General features: G+C 41.2%; 1 protein-coding gene across 2 annotated transcripts; it reads left to right on the plus strand.

The window, feature by feature from the left end:
• The first annotated feature begins 2,984 nt into the window (after window positions 1–2,984).
• LOC146504031 (uncharacterized) lies at window positions 2,985–10,072 on the plus strand. 2 transcript variants are annotated; one of them, XR_014868802.1, is made up of 2 exons: window positions 2,985–9,641; window positions 9,945–10,072. XR_014868802.1 is itself a non-coding variant. In XM_085131292.1 (2 exons), the coding sequence occupies exon 2, from the start codon at window positions 3,648–3,650 to the stop codon at window positions 9,429–9,431; it is 5,784 nt and encodes a 1,927-aa protein (XP_084987418.1). In that variant the 5' UTR covers window positions 2,985–3,168; window positions 3,472–3,647; the 3' UTR covers window positions 9,432–10,072. The 2 variants fall into 2 exon arrangements, 1 of the variants encoding a protein (XP_084987418.1); XM_085131292.1 differs by having other exon boundaries at window positions 2,985–3,168; window positions 3,472–10,072.
• The last annotated feature ends 6,716 nt before the right edge of the window (window positions 10,073–16,788 follow it).

Here is a 16,788-nt window from a genome sequence, read left to right on the forward strand (position 1 = left end):
TCAAAGCTGTTGAGGGAAAATTGTGTCTGGCATAGAAGCGGGAAGAGAAAAAGAGACACAGAAGGAAGCTAAAAAAGGACTATTACTTATCATAAAGCTGACAGCAAGCTTAAGTTAGCTGTCAGACAGCCCTACCAGGAGACCTGAACCTACCATCAGTCTCTGTGGTCTATCATCAAATCCATTCCCATGAAGTCCTGCGTTCACTTGGATCCTTTAAATAAGAATGTGTTTGAATTTCATTATTAATTTGATTTAAAGAAACTTTGATTGTGCACAGTTTGGTACCTTGAATGCATGTGTGTCATCGCTAAAGACTGGACTCCCATAGCAATCACTGTGGCATATACAAAAGGCTTCTTTCACTGTCTGAGCAATATTATTTAACACATTTCTCTAAAGCTGACAATTTGGCCTGCTGTCTTGCAAACGCATCTTCAGAAGCCAACTAGACAAGAAATCATAGTTAAAATCCATCACGAGGCATTGTGGTGTTACGCAAACTATGCATGCTGCATCACTAGCATCCCTGGGCTCTTACATGATATTTTGTTTGTTCGGTGGCTTTGTGGTTAGCACTGTTGCCATCTTGCTTCCGCAAAACTGTATGTGACAAGGAAGTGATAAAAGCACATGCTCATTAGCAAATGACTTGTGTCTGATAACGCATTAGCCACTGAGCATGCAGTTTCATACAGCAGACAATACACTAATTTGATCAAATTTTATATTTTCTAAAAACCTTTATACAATGTTATGACTAAAATTTACAAACTGGTCTTAATTTCTTATTCAGCATGACCCACAATAAGAGACTGACACCATAAACCCAGCAGCACAGTGTTTACAGATGTCAAGCACAAAACTTGACGTGTCAGAAAACTCCAACTCCCCATGACCCTGAAATTCATAAGGAGTAAAGAAAATGGATAAATAGATAGATGGCTGGATATGCATTTTTTTTTATTTTATTTAAGTATTTTTTTAAAATTACTTTGGTAATATCTAATGCAGTGCACTGTGAAGTCTGTAAGACCCAAAATAAATAGATGGACCTGGTTGTATTTTATGTGATAAAAGCTGTTGCACAGACTGCAGTTTTTGGTGCAACTTTTTAATTGAGTTCAGTTTATATATAGCGCCAAATCACAACTACAGTTGCCCTAAGCTGATTTATATTGGAAGGTACAGAGCCTACAACTACTACTATTGTATACAGTACAGGTCCACAGTACTCACAGTGAGTAATATTTCAACACTGCAGCGAAAGATGTATTCACATTCAATTAAATCAACTGAATGTTTATGTTGTGTAGTAAACTTCAAGCTTTTCTCCCATGTTGCTGTTCAGACCCATCTATTAAAGGTCTTTATATCAGAGGAGAGGACAGAATTATGGCATAAACTTACTAAGCCTAAGTGAAACACAACTAATGTTGTGTGTTTTTAAAGTCTTTGCTCTTGCAATTAATTTAAGATATATAATTTAAACATGATTTTGGAAATTAAGCATAAATTATCCCAATGACCTTTTGCTTGACCCATTTTCAAGGTTATCTTAAGATAAAAAAAAAACCCAGTCTAATCTTAATTTATTATACTTGATATCTCCAAAAGTTGATTCTGTTCATCTGGACGTAGCGTTTTGTGGGAGAATTATAGAGAATTATGGAGAATTATGGGAGAATTATACTTGATACATAACCTGAACTCAATGCCTTGCATAACAATGCAAGGACAATGCTGTTTTTATTTCTTGGACTAACTGCAGCAATCGTTGATATTGCATGAAATATTACAGCCTTCACTGATTCTGTAGCTGCAGGGTAAAAGTGTTCATTGCATACAACACACAAATTGATATAGATTGTGTGTGATTTGGTAGTGAGTGGGATAATTTGGCAAGAGCACAAGAGGAAATCTTTTAGCTTGAAGACTTTTAACAGCATAATCCAGTTTTTTTTTAACGTTTCTTTTTCTGATTTGAGGATGCCTTCTACTGTGTCTGACACACAGATGTCTTATTTCTTTTTCTCATGTTGACTGGCTCAGTATTTAATAGCTTTTAATGTGAATATCCCCTTTCTAATCCCAGAGCAGGCATTGAAAATGATATAAAAATGAAAAAGCAAAAAACAATATACTGACTTTTGAAAAAGATTAAAAAAGATTTGGGTGTTTAAATAATTCTGAGGCAAACAAAGTAGCACCATATCACCATAGCTAAACATCAAGTTAGCTGGTTGCCAGTGACATATAACATATTTTCTGTTTGTGATTGAAAGTCTTTTTTTCTATGGCAACTAGACATCATCTTCTTGGAGGCAGTCTTGATTTAATGTGTGCCCTGAAGTAATGTCAAACAAAATAGAAATAAAAGTAAGTGTTTTGTGATGAGAAGTAACCTGAACATTGTGACTCAGATAGTAAATCCCAACTCTCAGGCATGGTTGCGAATTTCTTTTGTTAACAAGGACAAATCCTGCAGGAATCACATTTGGAGAGGCATTTTAAGTGTTTCATAATAGAGAGCAGAGTCATTTGAACATGAACAGATGATAACAAATTTAGCAGTGATACTTAGCTTTGCATATATTCTGCACATGTGGAATCCAGAGAGAGCAACCAGTGAGGAACAAATGATGTCTGTAAGGTGGAACCCAAGCACTATTAGTCAAGAGTAAAGTGTGACTGTAGCTTTGCTTCATGCAAAAAATGTCTAATTTATTACTAACTACAAGACACGTTCCAGATTTCAAATCAGTGCCCTTATGGAGGATGTGCCTTTTTAGTGCTTTTCTACTTCTCAAGGTGACAATCAGCTTTGCAAACCTCAGATGGTTCTCACCAGAGGAAGTAGCTGAAAGCATGGACAGTCAAATCAACAGTTAATCAGTGGTTAAGGCAAAAAACTAACAAAAAAAAACCAACTAAAAAATAAATCTATTCTTTAAAATCTAACCGCCTGCATGAAAACAGTTACACTGTGTGCTGCCACTGCTGGGGTGCAGTAGCTCCACCACCCCACTAGGGGGAGGAAGCGGGTTTGTGTACTCAAGTTTCTCTAGTAAATATAGAAAAAGTTCATGGAGTCTGGCCAAGTTGATACCAGCACACAAAATATTAGTTCTGAAGTTGGCTGTACTGGAGCTTGAGAAATATATGCTTGTAAGTATGATTATATTCTGTGTTCATGTTAAGCATGTGATGTAAAATGGGTTGTTGACTCTTATATTTGAAGCCAGCGGGTTAGCTGCACTGCCGATGCTAATTGTGTTAGCATGTCAATAGGAAATACCATTATGTGTTAGCATCAAGCTAGCGGGATTTGGAGTTACCATGTTTTCATTTAGTTTTCTTGATTATACCAGCTATAATTCAAGTTGCTAAGTCTTCAGTCTGTACTTTGTAATGTGAGAAATATATTATGTTCCGAATGTATGTTTTAATATGCTTTTCTTATGTTTGTAGTTTTACAGTGCCTTCATTAGGGAGACAAATAAACCCTGCAATGAGAACTGGAAGCCTTTGCCTCTCCTTTTGAAGAACTGTTTATCTATCTGCCAAACTGGGCATCAACGTACAGGGAGGGCAGAATAGTAAAAAAGCATCATTCTCATCAGCCAGATAGTTCTCTAGAAGAAAGGATGGATGAGACGCTGGAAACAAGGTCAAAAGTGTCCAGTTCTTTACGTTCCAGCCAGCTTACATCATCATCTACTGCTGCCGCCAAAGCACGAGCAAAAGCGGAAGCTGCCCGTGCTCAGCTCTCCTTTGCCAAGCAGGAAGCCAGCATCCTAAAACAACAGGCTGAGCAGCTTAAAAAGAAAGCAGATCTGGATGCAGAGCTACACATACTCAAATCACAGAAGGCAGCTGCAGCAGCACTAGCTGAGGCTCAAGCTTGGGAAGCATCTGCGCAAGAGAGTGAGCATCCACAACAGCCCCAGCTGGACGACATGCAGCAAATCAGCCCAATAGAACGAGTCCAAGAGTATGTGCAACAACAATCAGAACTCGGCGACGATCTGCAGACTCCACCAGTTAATCATCCAGAACTCCTATCTTCTCTGGTGCCACAGCCAGCCACGGCCATCGATGCAACACCAAAAGCTCACAAAGAACCAAGTATCCATCAGCCCAGTAGGAGCAACAAACAAGAATTCACACCTTTGCCAGTCTTCCGTGCTTTGAGCCCAAAGAGAGAATCTTGCAACTGGAGCTATGGAGGCGAGCCAGCAAACTATGGTCGATTTCACCATCCTCAGTCTAAGGTATGGACACCCACACCTGTAAGGAGTAGTCATGCTGACACATCTGATCTAACGAGATACCTGATACGGAAAGAGATGATCAGCTCAGGCCTGCTGAGGTTTGATGATCGACCAGAAAATTACTGGGCTTGGAAGGCTTCCTTTCTAAGTTCAATTCAAGATCTGGATGTAACACCTCAAGAAGAGCTAGACCTGCTATCCAAATGGCTCGGGCCACAATCAGCAGCACAAGCCAAGCGAGTAAGGGCTGCGTACATAAACAATCCCACTGCAGGTCTTCAGATGGTGTGGCAGAGGCTCGAAGAGTGTTTTGGAGCACCAGAAGTCATTGAACATGCACTTTTAAAGAAAATTCAGGATTTTCCGCAGCTGACGAACAGAGACAACCAGCATTTGAGAGAGTTGGGGGATCTTCTGCTAGAACTTCATGCTGCAAAGACAAGCGGTCATCTCCCAGGCCTTTCACACCTCGATACAGCCCACGGGGTGAATCCGATTCTGGAAAAACTCCCATACAACCTCCAGGAGAAGTGGGTTACAGCTGCCTCGAGGTTCAAGAGAGAGAATGCACTGTCTTATCCTCCATTTTCATTTTTTGTGAAATTTGTGAACGAAGAAGCTAAAATTCGTAATGACCCGAGTTTTTGTTGTGTCACCGCTGCCAACACCAACAATCCTAGATTCGAGAGAATGACACAACAGAAGTATCGTTCACATGTCTCTGCTAAGAGGACGGAGATAGCAAGTAATCTGGCAGCCAGCCCAAACGTTCCTACAGGCAAGAACAACTTGGACCCCGATAAACAGTGTCCTCTACACTGCAAGCCTCACCCTCTCAGAAAATGCCGCCTTTTCAAAAGTAAGACCCTGGAGGAAAGAAAGGCATACTTAAAGGACAAGAACATTTGTTTCAAGTGTTGTTCTTCTGTGCAGCACATGGCCAAAGATTGTCCTAAATCAGTGCAGTGCACAGATTGTGGTAGTGAAAGACATATCACCGCACTACACCCCAATCCTCGTCCACGAAATGCAGAGAGCCTGGTGGCTAGTGAAGGGTATGGCGGGGAGGAAAGAGAAGGAGAAGCAAGTGTGGCTGACGTGACATCAAAATGCACAGAAGTATGCGGAGACTCAGTTGGTTCAAGGTCATGCTCTAAGATATGTTTGGTCAGAGTGTATCCTGCTGGACAACCAGAGAAAGCTGTCAAGATGTATGCTGTTCTAGACGAACAAAGCAATCGCTCCTTGGCCAAAACATACTTTTTTGACATCTTCAACATTGAAGGACGGCTTGAGCCGTATACACTGAAAACATGCTCAGGTGTTATGGAGATAGCAGGGAGACGAGCCCGTGACTTCATTTTGGAGTCCCTTGATGGCACCACTCAGCTTCCCCTGCCTACTCTTATTGAGTGTGATATGATACCTGATGATAGGATGGAAATCCCATCCCCAGAAGTCACTCAGTACTACCCACATCTGAAGGCAATCAAGGGAAAAATACCAGAAATAGATCCAGAAGCTGACATCCTCCTTCTCCTTGGCAGAGATATTCTGCGTGTGCACAAAGTCAGAGAACAGCATAATGGTATCCGTAATGAACCATATGCTCAACGACTTGACCTTGGTTGGGTGATCGTAGGGGAAGTGTGTCTGGGAGAAGTGCATAAGACATCCAACATCTGTGTATACAACACCAACATTCTACCAAATGGACGAGCTTCACTCTTGAGTGCATGCCCAAATAATATGCAAGTCAAAGAAAAGCTTGGTTGTCACACCTCAAAACTAAGTCTTCAAAGCTCTGCACAACACTTGAAAAGTAAGGAAAGTGAGTTTGCCAGTCAGGTGTTTCAAAGGACACAACATGACGACGTCCCGGCAATGTCAATAGATGACGAGAGTTTCTTGAAGACATTAGATGAACAAGTCTATAAAGACAGTTACAATACTTGGGTTTCCCCATTACCTTTTCGGTCACCACGAAACCACCTTCCCAATAACAGACCTCAAGCATTAAAGCGTCTTGCATCTCTTCGGAGAACTTTGGAGAAAAAACCACAAATGAGGAAACACTTCATCGATTTCATGCAAAGAATGTTTGTTGAAAAACAAGCAGAGCCGGCCCCTCCATTAAAAGAAGGTGAGGAAAGGTGGTATCTACCGATATTTGGGGTTTACCACCCACAAAAACCTGACCAGATAAGGGTAGTGTTCGATTCAAGTGCCAAACATGAAGGGGTTTCCCTCAATGATGTGCTCCTGAGTGGACCCGACTTGAACAACACTCTCCTTGGGGTTCTGATCCGCTTCCGCAGAGAACCTATAGCAGTTACAGCGGATGTGCAGCAGATGTTCTACTGCTTCAAGGTGTGCGAGGAACATCGCAACTTTCTGAGGTTCTTATGGTATGAAAACAATGATCTCCAAAAAGCAGTGAAAGAGTTTCGAATGACAGTACATGTATTTGGCAACAGTCCATCACCAGCAGTTGCCATTTACTGCCTCAGACGAGCTGCTAAGCAAGCAGATGACTCCACTACCAGTGCAAGGGAGTTCATCACACGCAATTTTTATGTGGATGATGGACTTGCATCTTTTCCTAATGAAGCAGAAGCCACTGGTGTCCTGCGCACTGCCCAAGCGATGCTAGCTAAATCAAACATTAAGCTACACAAGATTGCATCGAACAGCAGCAGTGTTATGCAAGCATTCCCACCAGAAGACTTGGCCAAGGATTTGAAAGATCTAGACTTAGGAGTGGAGTCACTACCTCTTCAGAGGAGTCTAGGTCTAATTTGGAGTCTGGAGACAGACAACTTCACCTTCTGTGTGTCGAAGGAGGAGAAGCCCTTGACAAAAAGAGGAATTTTGTCTGCAGTGAACAGTTTATTTGACCCTTTGGGATTTGTAGTGCCAGTCACAGTGGGAGGAAGACATTTAGTGAGAAACCTCTCCGTTGAACAGTATGACTGGGACACACCATTGCCAGCTTCAAAACAAGAACACTGGAAACTCTGGAAAGACTCTATGAAAGACTTAGATCAGCTCCAGATCCCAAGACTATATGTTCCAGTGTCTTTGTCTACACAGACTCAGCACAGAGAGTTTTCAGATGCATCAGTCATGGCTATAGCTGCTGTGGCTTACTTGAAAACAATTTCTGCAACAGGAGAGATCCACGTGGGATTTGTTATGGCAAAGGCAAAGCTGGCCCCACACCCAGCGCACACCGTGCCCCGTCTTGAGCTTTGTGCTGCGGTTTTGGCAACTGAAATGGCAGTCTTCATCCAAGATGAAATGGATATCGACATTCATTCTGTGACGTACTATACTGACAGCAAGATAGTACTTGGCTACATATATAACACCTCACGCAGGTTTTATGTCTATGTGTCAAACAGGATAGCACAGATCAGAAAGTCGTCTCGTCCAGATCAGTGGCATTACATCACCACTGAGGAAAACCCAGCAGACCATGGAACTCGGCCAACAACTGCTGCAGCTCTCAAAAGCACCAATTGGTTCACTGGACCATCATTTCTATTGGGCCCTTCACAACGACTCCTTCCCCAGAGTGATGACTTTGAGCTGATACATCCGGAGGTGGATCCAGAAGTTCGCCCTGAAGTAACGACCTTCAGCACAATGGTTAAAGAAAGCTCGCTTGGAGCTCAAAGGTTTCTTGCATTTTCCACTTGGAGAGCTTTGACTCGTGCAGTCTCCACATTAATCAAAAAGGCAAGGAGTGTTGCAGATACACATGGTGGCAACACTGGAGATGAAGATGAACAAGCAGTAACAGTGATCATTAAAACTGCACAACAAGATGCCTTTGCAAGGGAGTTGCAGTGTCTAGCCAAAGGGGACCAAATCCCAAAACAAAGTCCATTGCGAAAGCTGACACCATTTCTGGACAAAGATAGACTATTAAGAGTTGGCGGCCGTATGTCCTCAACTGATATGTCTTTTGATGATAGACATCCTCTGGTCATTCCCAAGACGCACATTGCTACATTATTGGTCAGAAGATATCACGAACAGTCTGCGCACCAAGGACGCCATTTCACGGAGGGAGCTATTAGGTTGGCAGGACTTTGGCTGATTGGGGGAAAAAGACTTGTATCTAGTGTGATACACAAATGTGTAACTTGCAAAAGGCTGAGAGGTAAAATGGAGGACCAGAAGATGTCAGACTTGCCATCTGAAAGACTTTCACCAGATCCACCATTTACTCATGTAGGGTTGGATGTGTTTGGACCTTGGATGGTGACTGCCCGAAGAACAAGAGGAGGGCATGCGGAAAGTAAACGATGGGCAGTAATGTTCACTTGTTTGACTACCAGAGCTGTGCACATTGAGGTTATAGAGACTATGACCACTACAAGCTTCATCAATGGGCTCAGACGTTTCATTGCCATAAGAGGGCCGATCAAAACAATCAGATCAGACCGGGGAACAAATTTCACTGGAGCCTGTAAAGAACTCAGACTTGACACATCAGATTCTGAGGTGAGGAGTTACCTTAAAGGCAACAAGTGTACTTGGATATTCAATCCTCCCCACTCTTCCCACATGGGTGGGGTGTGGGAGAGGATGATTGGCATCGCTCGGCGAATCTTAGATGCTCTTCTTCTGAAGCTGAATCCATCGTACCTCACACATGAGACACTTGTCACCCTGATGGCAGAGGTTACCGCTATTATAAATTCAAGACCATTGGTCTCAGTGTCTTCTGACCCAGAAGCACCGGCAGTTCTCACCCCATCAATGTTGTTGACACAGAAACGAGATACATTGACTGCTCCCTCTGGGGATTTTGATGTTAATGATCTGTCCAACAAACACTGGAAAAGGGTCCAAGCACTTGCTGATGCATTTTGGAAGAGGTGGAAAACGGAGTATCTGACCACGCTTCAAACACAGAGAAAGTGGACAACAGAAAAGCCAAACCTTCAAGTGGGAGATGTTGTACTGATGAAGGATTCGCAAGTAAAAAGGACTGAGTGGCCTGTTGGACTTGTGCTTAAAGCCATTCCTAGCCAAGATCATAGAGTACGTAAGGTGGAGGCGAAGGTAGTCAAGAATGGCACTCCTAAAGTGTATTTGCGGCCAGTGTCGGAGGTTGTTTTACTACTACATCCAGAGAATGGTTAGTGGTATAATTCATTATGCCAGGCGGGGAGTGTGCTGCCACTGCTGGGGTGCAGTAGCTCCACCACCCCACTAGGGGGAGGAAGCGGGTTTGTGTACTCAAGTTTCTCTAGTAAATATAGAAAAAGTTCATGGAGTCTGGCCAAGTTGATACCAGCACACAAAATATTAGTTCTGAAGTTGGCTGTACTGGAGCTTGAGAAATATATGCTTGTAAGTATGATTATATTCTGTGTTCATGTTAAGCATGTGATGTAAAATGGGTTGTTGACTCTTATATTTGAAGCCAGCGGGTTAGCTGCACTGCCGATGCTAATTGTGTTAGCATGTCAATAGGAAATACCATTATGTGTTAGCATCAAGCTAGCGGGATTTGGAGTTACCATGTTTTCATTTAGTTTTCTTGATTATACCAGCTATAATTCAAGTTGCTAAGTCTTCAGTCTGTACTTTGTAATGTGAGAAATATATTATGTTCCGAATGTATGTTTTAATATGCTTTTCTTATGTTTGTAGTTTTACAGTGCCTTCATTAGGGAGACAAATAAACCCTGCAATGAGAACTGGAAGCCTTTGCCTCTCCTTTTGAAGAACTGTTTATCTATCTGCCAAACTGGGCATCAACGTACAGGGAGGGCAGAATACACTGTTTCATGATTTTATCACAGGCAAACTCAACAGAACTTTCTGAGACGGTGGTTCAGTGGTTTACAAGGAGGTTTCTTGAGTTGGCTTGAGCCATTTTTGCACGGAGTTAGCATGTTTATACTCAGGTATTCAGGTACGTCCTCCCACAGTCTCAAGACATGTGCACGTTTAGTTAATTGGCGATTCTAAATTAACCATAAGTGTGAATGATTGTTTGTCTGACTGTATTTGTCGTGCGACACACTGTCTAATGGCAGCTGTAACCCTGAATTGCATCAGCTGTTAAGAAATGGGACGAATGGCTCAACATACTGTAAATTGAATTAAATTAAATTAATTTTAATTTATATAGCGCCAAATCACAACAACAGTCGCCTGTTTGAACACTTTTGTCATCACGACAGTTTAGATTTTATGACTGACAGCATCTTGTATATTATCTATCATATATATATATATATATATATATATATATATATATATATATATATATATATATATGTGTGTGTGTTCTCGTCAGTGACAATACTAAAAAAAAGAAAAAAACAGAAAAACAAAGAATCTCATAAAAGTTACTATTGTAGCACTAATGCCTGTGAGAGTGACTTTTGAGTCAGTTCCTTGAAATATTCCTTGATTTATACCAGGTGACCTTGTACAAATCAATATTTTGCATATTGTGCGTCCCCAGTGGTACCTTTCTTGGTTTTTCTCCTTCATCATTTGACATCCTAGGATCAGCGCAGGCACTGAGCATTATTCAGCAATAACCTCTTGTCACAACAGGTGGGTGTCATCAGACACGGAGGCATCATATTTTCAATCAGATCACTGGTACCCTCTGATCCTAGCACAGCCTTCCTTGAAATTGCATTCAGAACATAAAGCAGTGACAAATGTCAAGTTGTTCTGCTCTTCCATTATTCAAATCTTGATCTTATAGCCTTTATCATTTTTACATGTTTGTCAGCCATATGGACACTATCCTGCACCAGACGCTGACCCCACATACCTTTGCTATAACAAGTTATTCTTTGAATAACTATTGCTATCGAAGAAGTCTGGCCGTTCCCCTCTGACCTCTGACAGAACTGCCACTGGCTTATTAGATAATTGGATTAACAAGGAGATGCACAGGTGTGCCTAATGATGTGCATATATACATGCACATTATGTATATATGATAAGCTAATATGGCAATATGGTCAGTGTGATATGGCAAATCTCAAATCACTCAAGTTCCAGTCACATTCTGATTCAGCATTAAAAAATAAATGAAGAAATAAAGAAAAAAAAAGCACCTTGTTATTAAACCTCTATTATGATATTTCTCAATTAGGAAGGTGACAGTGTTACCATATGGTACAAAGCAGCTGTTAATAAATGCTGGTTAACGAAGCAGTGGTCCGTATGATCAATTCTCCTCAAAAGACTTATTTCTCTGGCAGAGATACTGATAGCACTCTCCGCGTAGTCATCCAGAGCCACAGATTCAGCTCCCAAGCCCAGCACATTTGAAATTATTCGCTTTTTAAAAAGGAGCCTATCGGCAGCAGCCCACCGAGGAAAACCAAGGCACTCTTCTTGCATGTTTTTATCTTCTCTCCTTTCTGCTTTATTTCCCTGTAATTGTCTTAATAATGTGTTTCATTTATATCTGTGTTATCTCCTCATTTTAACATGTCTCCAGGCAGTGCACTCTGCTCCACCAACACAGTCTCTCAACTCTTTAACTATTTAGTCAGGTTTCCCAGATCAATGAAGAGAGGGAGCTTAGGAGCTGTTATTCAACATTTTAGCACTCTTCCCTTCTGCAATATTGTGCTTGTACTAATACATGGATACGCTGAGAGAAGACATCCACAGCTGCCTATACCTGCACTCATCCAAGCCTTCAGGCTGATGGTAGGGTAAATGTAAATTCCTTGCTCTCTGCTGACTTTTCTGGCATTTTAATAAACAATGCTGCTCCACGAAATGTATGGTTTATGTTGCAATAATGTGTAACTGTGTTACACAATGCAGAAGACAGTAATAGTTGTCCTGCCTGTTTTTATTAAATTCAGAGGCTATTATCTAGATGTACATACCTGTAGCCTTGCACTGCCAATAACATACTCATGAGAAAACAGGCATGAAATTTAAATCTTACACAGCAGAGAAAGCAATCATTTCTGTGCTGGTGAATCTGTTTAAGCATACTGTAAATGTGAAAGTTGGGCACAGTAGATTGCAGAAGAAGCAGAAGAAAATACAGGAGAGAAACTTTTTCTAATTTGTTTTGTGCAGGTTATAATGTGTTGATGCATGTTCAGTTATCCAAGTAAGAGAATCCCCAAAAGTTGATTCTGTTCATGTGGATGTAGCGTTTTCAGTGGGAGAAACATTTCGTTACTCACCCAAGTGACTTCTTCACTCTCAGCTGAATGCAGGTTTGCCCAAGCTTATTAACAGCACATTAGCACAAAGGCTGTAACTAGCACCACCAATGAGCAATGGGCTGTGAGGTCAGTTTCTTGTTCATTATATGCAAATTGTCATGACCACTGATCAACCACTGATCAATGACCACTGATGAGCTGAGACTGAAGAAGTCACTTGGATGAGTGACGCCACATCCAGATGAAGAGAATCAACTTTTTGGGATGTACAGGTTACAGTTTTCTATCATCATTATCAAATAATGTTCACAGATACAATTGTTGCCCAGGTTTGATTTACATTAGCATGCCATTGCAGTGACCAGTCCAACTAGCGACTTCTTCTCCGTTCAACTGCTCTCATCCTATCCCTAGTATCATCTTCTGTCACATCAACCCCCTGCACATCCTCCTTCATTACATCCATAAAAGTATGGATTTCAACCCAAGTTGAAAATCAGCAGCCAGCATCAGCAAATGCTACCCGTTTCCACAAATTGCAGCCCTTGGTTTGCTATCATTGCCCTTCAGCATCACATCGTGGACCAGGAAGCATGATTTGACTTTTAAGTTGTCGTTGAGGAGAGTTTTTGCAGACAGCTGCTTGGATAGCCTGTTGTTATCCACTGGAGCCAAGCAGTTGGTAGACAGATTAAGAGATTAGATGTCCTTGTTACTTCCAGGTTTTAAATCTGCCAGTAGTCTTGTGATGTGCACAGTACAGTAGAAGAATTGCCAAAAAGACCCACTCCAGGCCTTAGCAGTGACAAAAGCGCCAAAATAGATGAGCCCCCCCGATGTAAGCTTGAAATAGATGTGCATGCAAACAGCATTCATTCCCATAGGGAAAACCTACTGTGTGGCACATCCATAATGCACTGGCATTTCCATATAATCCCAAGGAAATATTTAGCCACTCTCAGCCATTCCTCCTCAGAAAAGTACTTTTTTTTTCTTGAATGATGCATAAGGACTGTGCCACAGATGTGTTTCTAAATTATTATACTGATACTGCTGTATGTTTCAATATTTCAGGAAGCCTTGCTGCTGAAAAGACAGACACAGAAATACATTATAGTTTAAGATTCCTGTTGCTGCCATTCCAGCTCTTCCAAGTTCCCTTCGGTATTAGAAGCATATGAAAAGATTTGACCTTATTTAGCTGCAATGAATTTAACTTAAATTAGCCAAAAAATTAGGTTGAAAATCATCTGAAAGAACCCTCAATATGCTTTTTCTTATCTTAAAAATGTGCTTGGACAGCCAGTTAACTGCTTTAGGCTTGTCAAAGCTTTAAGCACACAGTAATGGCATGTTTAATAGTCTACTATACACCAGGTTGTTGGAATATGCTTAGACTTGTTTTGTGCCCCCATCTCTCTCTCTATAAATCAATGACAGTGATACTGGGATTGAACTATATTTCCAGTAAAAATATCTTCATTTTACACAAGGGTACATTAATGCAACAACCTTTGATGCCAAATTACAGTTATTTACTTGAATTGCTAAAAAGAAAAAAATGTTTTAGTGGTTGAACGTTACTGTATCCTTTCACTGATTTCTGTCTAACAACATCAGTGTACGGAATAAAATTTATGCACAGGAACAACCCCCCACACCCCCCGGGGGGGTGGCTTGCGGTTTGAGAGTTTTGTATCTTAGGCCTGCACTCTACTGGATGGAGACCTCTGATGTTGCCTGGCACCTTCTGGACCCACTATTCTAGTTTTTGGGTTATAGTTCTTAATGTTCCTATTACCACTGGGACCACTTTGGACTTTACCTTCCACACATGCACCATTTGTTCCCTCAGACCCTGGTACTTTTCTTTTTTCTTGTGTTCCTTCTTTCTGATGCCGCTGTCCGCTGGGATGGGCACATCTACCACAACTGCGGCCTTCTGTTTCTTGTCAACCACCACTATGTCTGGTTGGTTGGCCAGCAGCTGCTTGTCTGTCTGGAACTCAGTCCCACAGGACCTTAGCCCTGTCATTCTCAACAACCTTTGGTGGTGTCTCCCATTGGGACTTGGGGGCTTCTAATCCATATGCAGCACAGATGTTCCAGTATACTATCCCAGTGACTCGGTTTTGCCCCTCAGTGTACACTGTCCAAGTTGGCAGCTGTTCTTATGTATATCTTGCTGGTATATGCTGGATAGTCTTTGGGGCACCTTCACATAGTCTGCAACTATGGCTACGTTCACACTGCAGGTCTTAATGCTTAATTCTGATTTTTTTGATCAAATCAGATTTTTTTGTCTGCTTGTTCACACTACAGATAAAATGTGACGGCAAACGCGCTCTAGTGTGAACCCTCAAAGCGGCCCGCATGCACAAAAGAAGACGTCACACACAACACGCTCTGTTTAGACCCAGACCAAACAGTATTGTTTGACTGATGGCCGTTAATTGTTTCGGACTTTACGTTTCCCAATTTTGCTTTAAGTTATAAAGTTATTTTGTTATTTACATATGGCCTAATAATAATCCTTATTGCTGTTTTAGAGAGGAGCGGTGCTTCAAAGGATAGTTGCAGATTTCTGTCAGAATCTGCAGATTATACAGTACAAATAAAAAATGTTCACTTTTCTCCAACATTGTTTGCCCAACACTTTCACTAATATCTGCACGGGACGGCCAGGAAGCGTTCACAATGTCTTCTCGGGTGCTTCTCCGGTGCTGATAATTGGCGTCTGTCTTGTGTCAGTGATGTAAAAGACGGATTTAATGCGACATGACCATTCAAACAGCAGTCGCTTTCTAAAACATCAGATATGTATCGGATTCAGTACCACATACGAAAGTGACCCAGATCGGATTTGAAAATATCGGATTTGTGCCGTTCACACTGTCATACCATGATCGGATATGGGTCGCATAGGGTCAAAAAATCGGATTTGATGCGCTTTCGCCTGCAGTGTGAACATAGCCTTAGTGTGCTCTCAACTGTGGTAGATTCATGCACTATGAATCTCGTGCTTAGAGCTGGTTCTTGTGCTGCCATAATCACAGTCTCTGTGCTGTTCTTTAAACTGGATTGTTGTAGCCACTTTTGGGATTTCTTTTCAGACTCTTCCTGTGTCTGTTGATGAGTCATTCCATTGGAGGGGCTTGGTCTTCCATGATAGCTCCCCCTACTGTTCCTATAGCAGGTGGATAGTGTTGTGGCAACATTACCATATTTAGAACTATGGGTTGAGGTTAAATCCCAGTCTGGAATATGAAGTGCATATGAAGTTTAAGTAAAGTTTATATATATATATATATATATATATATACACACATACACACACACTGTATATATATATAGTGCATTTCACTGTTTCACTGTACAATAAAATAGAGTTAAATTAAAAAATCCTATTCACTCTGTGGAGTGTGAATACACCAACAATCTTCATACAGTCATGTGACCCTCGTCAGGTGCTGTAGCAGACGAAGCTGGATTTACCGCACCTGCACAGTGTGTTGTACTGTACGACCAAACCCAAGCAAAATACAGATCAAAATCAATATATTTATTGTCTTCTGTTCAGCAATGGTCAGCAGCTTCCTTCAGGTTTGATTTTATATTCATAATTTTTCACGGATTTGTGCCTGCAAGAGAGTCCATTTAAATGCATTGCGAATTACTTATGCTGCCAACCTCAAAGAAGTGTCTATCAGGCATCAGAACTGAGTAGTGAATATGATGGATGTACAGTAAGAACCCTTACAAAGCAAAATGACTGCAGCCCTGGTGAAAGTTTAGATAAATCCCTAAAAGTCAGAGAGTACTGGGGGACTTTTGTTTAGGACAGTGATGTAAAAACTTTCACATTGTGGAGCCCTGATTGCAATTTTCAAAGAAGCAACTTTTATTTTTCTGATCCTTCTTATCCTGCTGATGGAAGACTGAGACCTATCAGTCACCAGAGGCCCAGATTATAAATCGTGTTAAATTAAAGGTTTGTTTTCACAATTAAAGGCTGTAAAGTAATTAGTTTGTTATAATGTAAACAACTCTTTTTTTCCCTTAAATTAACACTATTTTTATTATATAGATTCTATATGTATTAAACTGTTAGTCTTTATATATGGTCAAATAAATCCCTATGGTGTAGGGATTTCTCAAACACAAATAGTGTTTGAGAATAATCATTCCTCCAGTCAGGCTAAGGTGCCACACAAAGGTGGTCATCAACTTGACAACCTATGGTTTCCTAACCGAACTGTTAGCAGTTTTGCTTTAATGGGGTTGCACTGGCGATATATGACCAATCAGAAAAATGGACAGGTCTACTGGCA

Source organism: Neolamprologus multifasciatus, chromosome 14 (genome assembly GCF_963576455.1).
Source record: "Neolamprologus multifasciatus chromosome 14, fNeoMul1.2, whole genome shotgun sequence".
Classification (NCBI taxonomy): Eukaryota; Metazoa; Chordata; class Actinopteri; order Cichliformes; family Cichlidae; genus Neolamprologus; species Neolamprologus multifasciatus.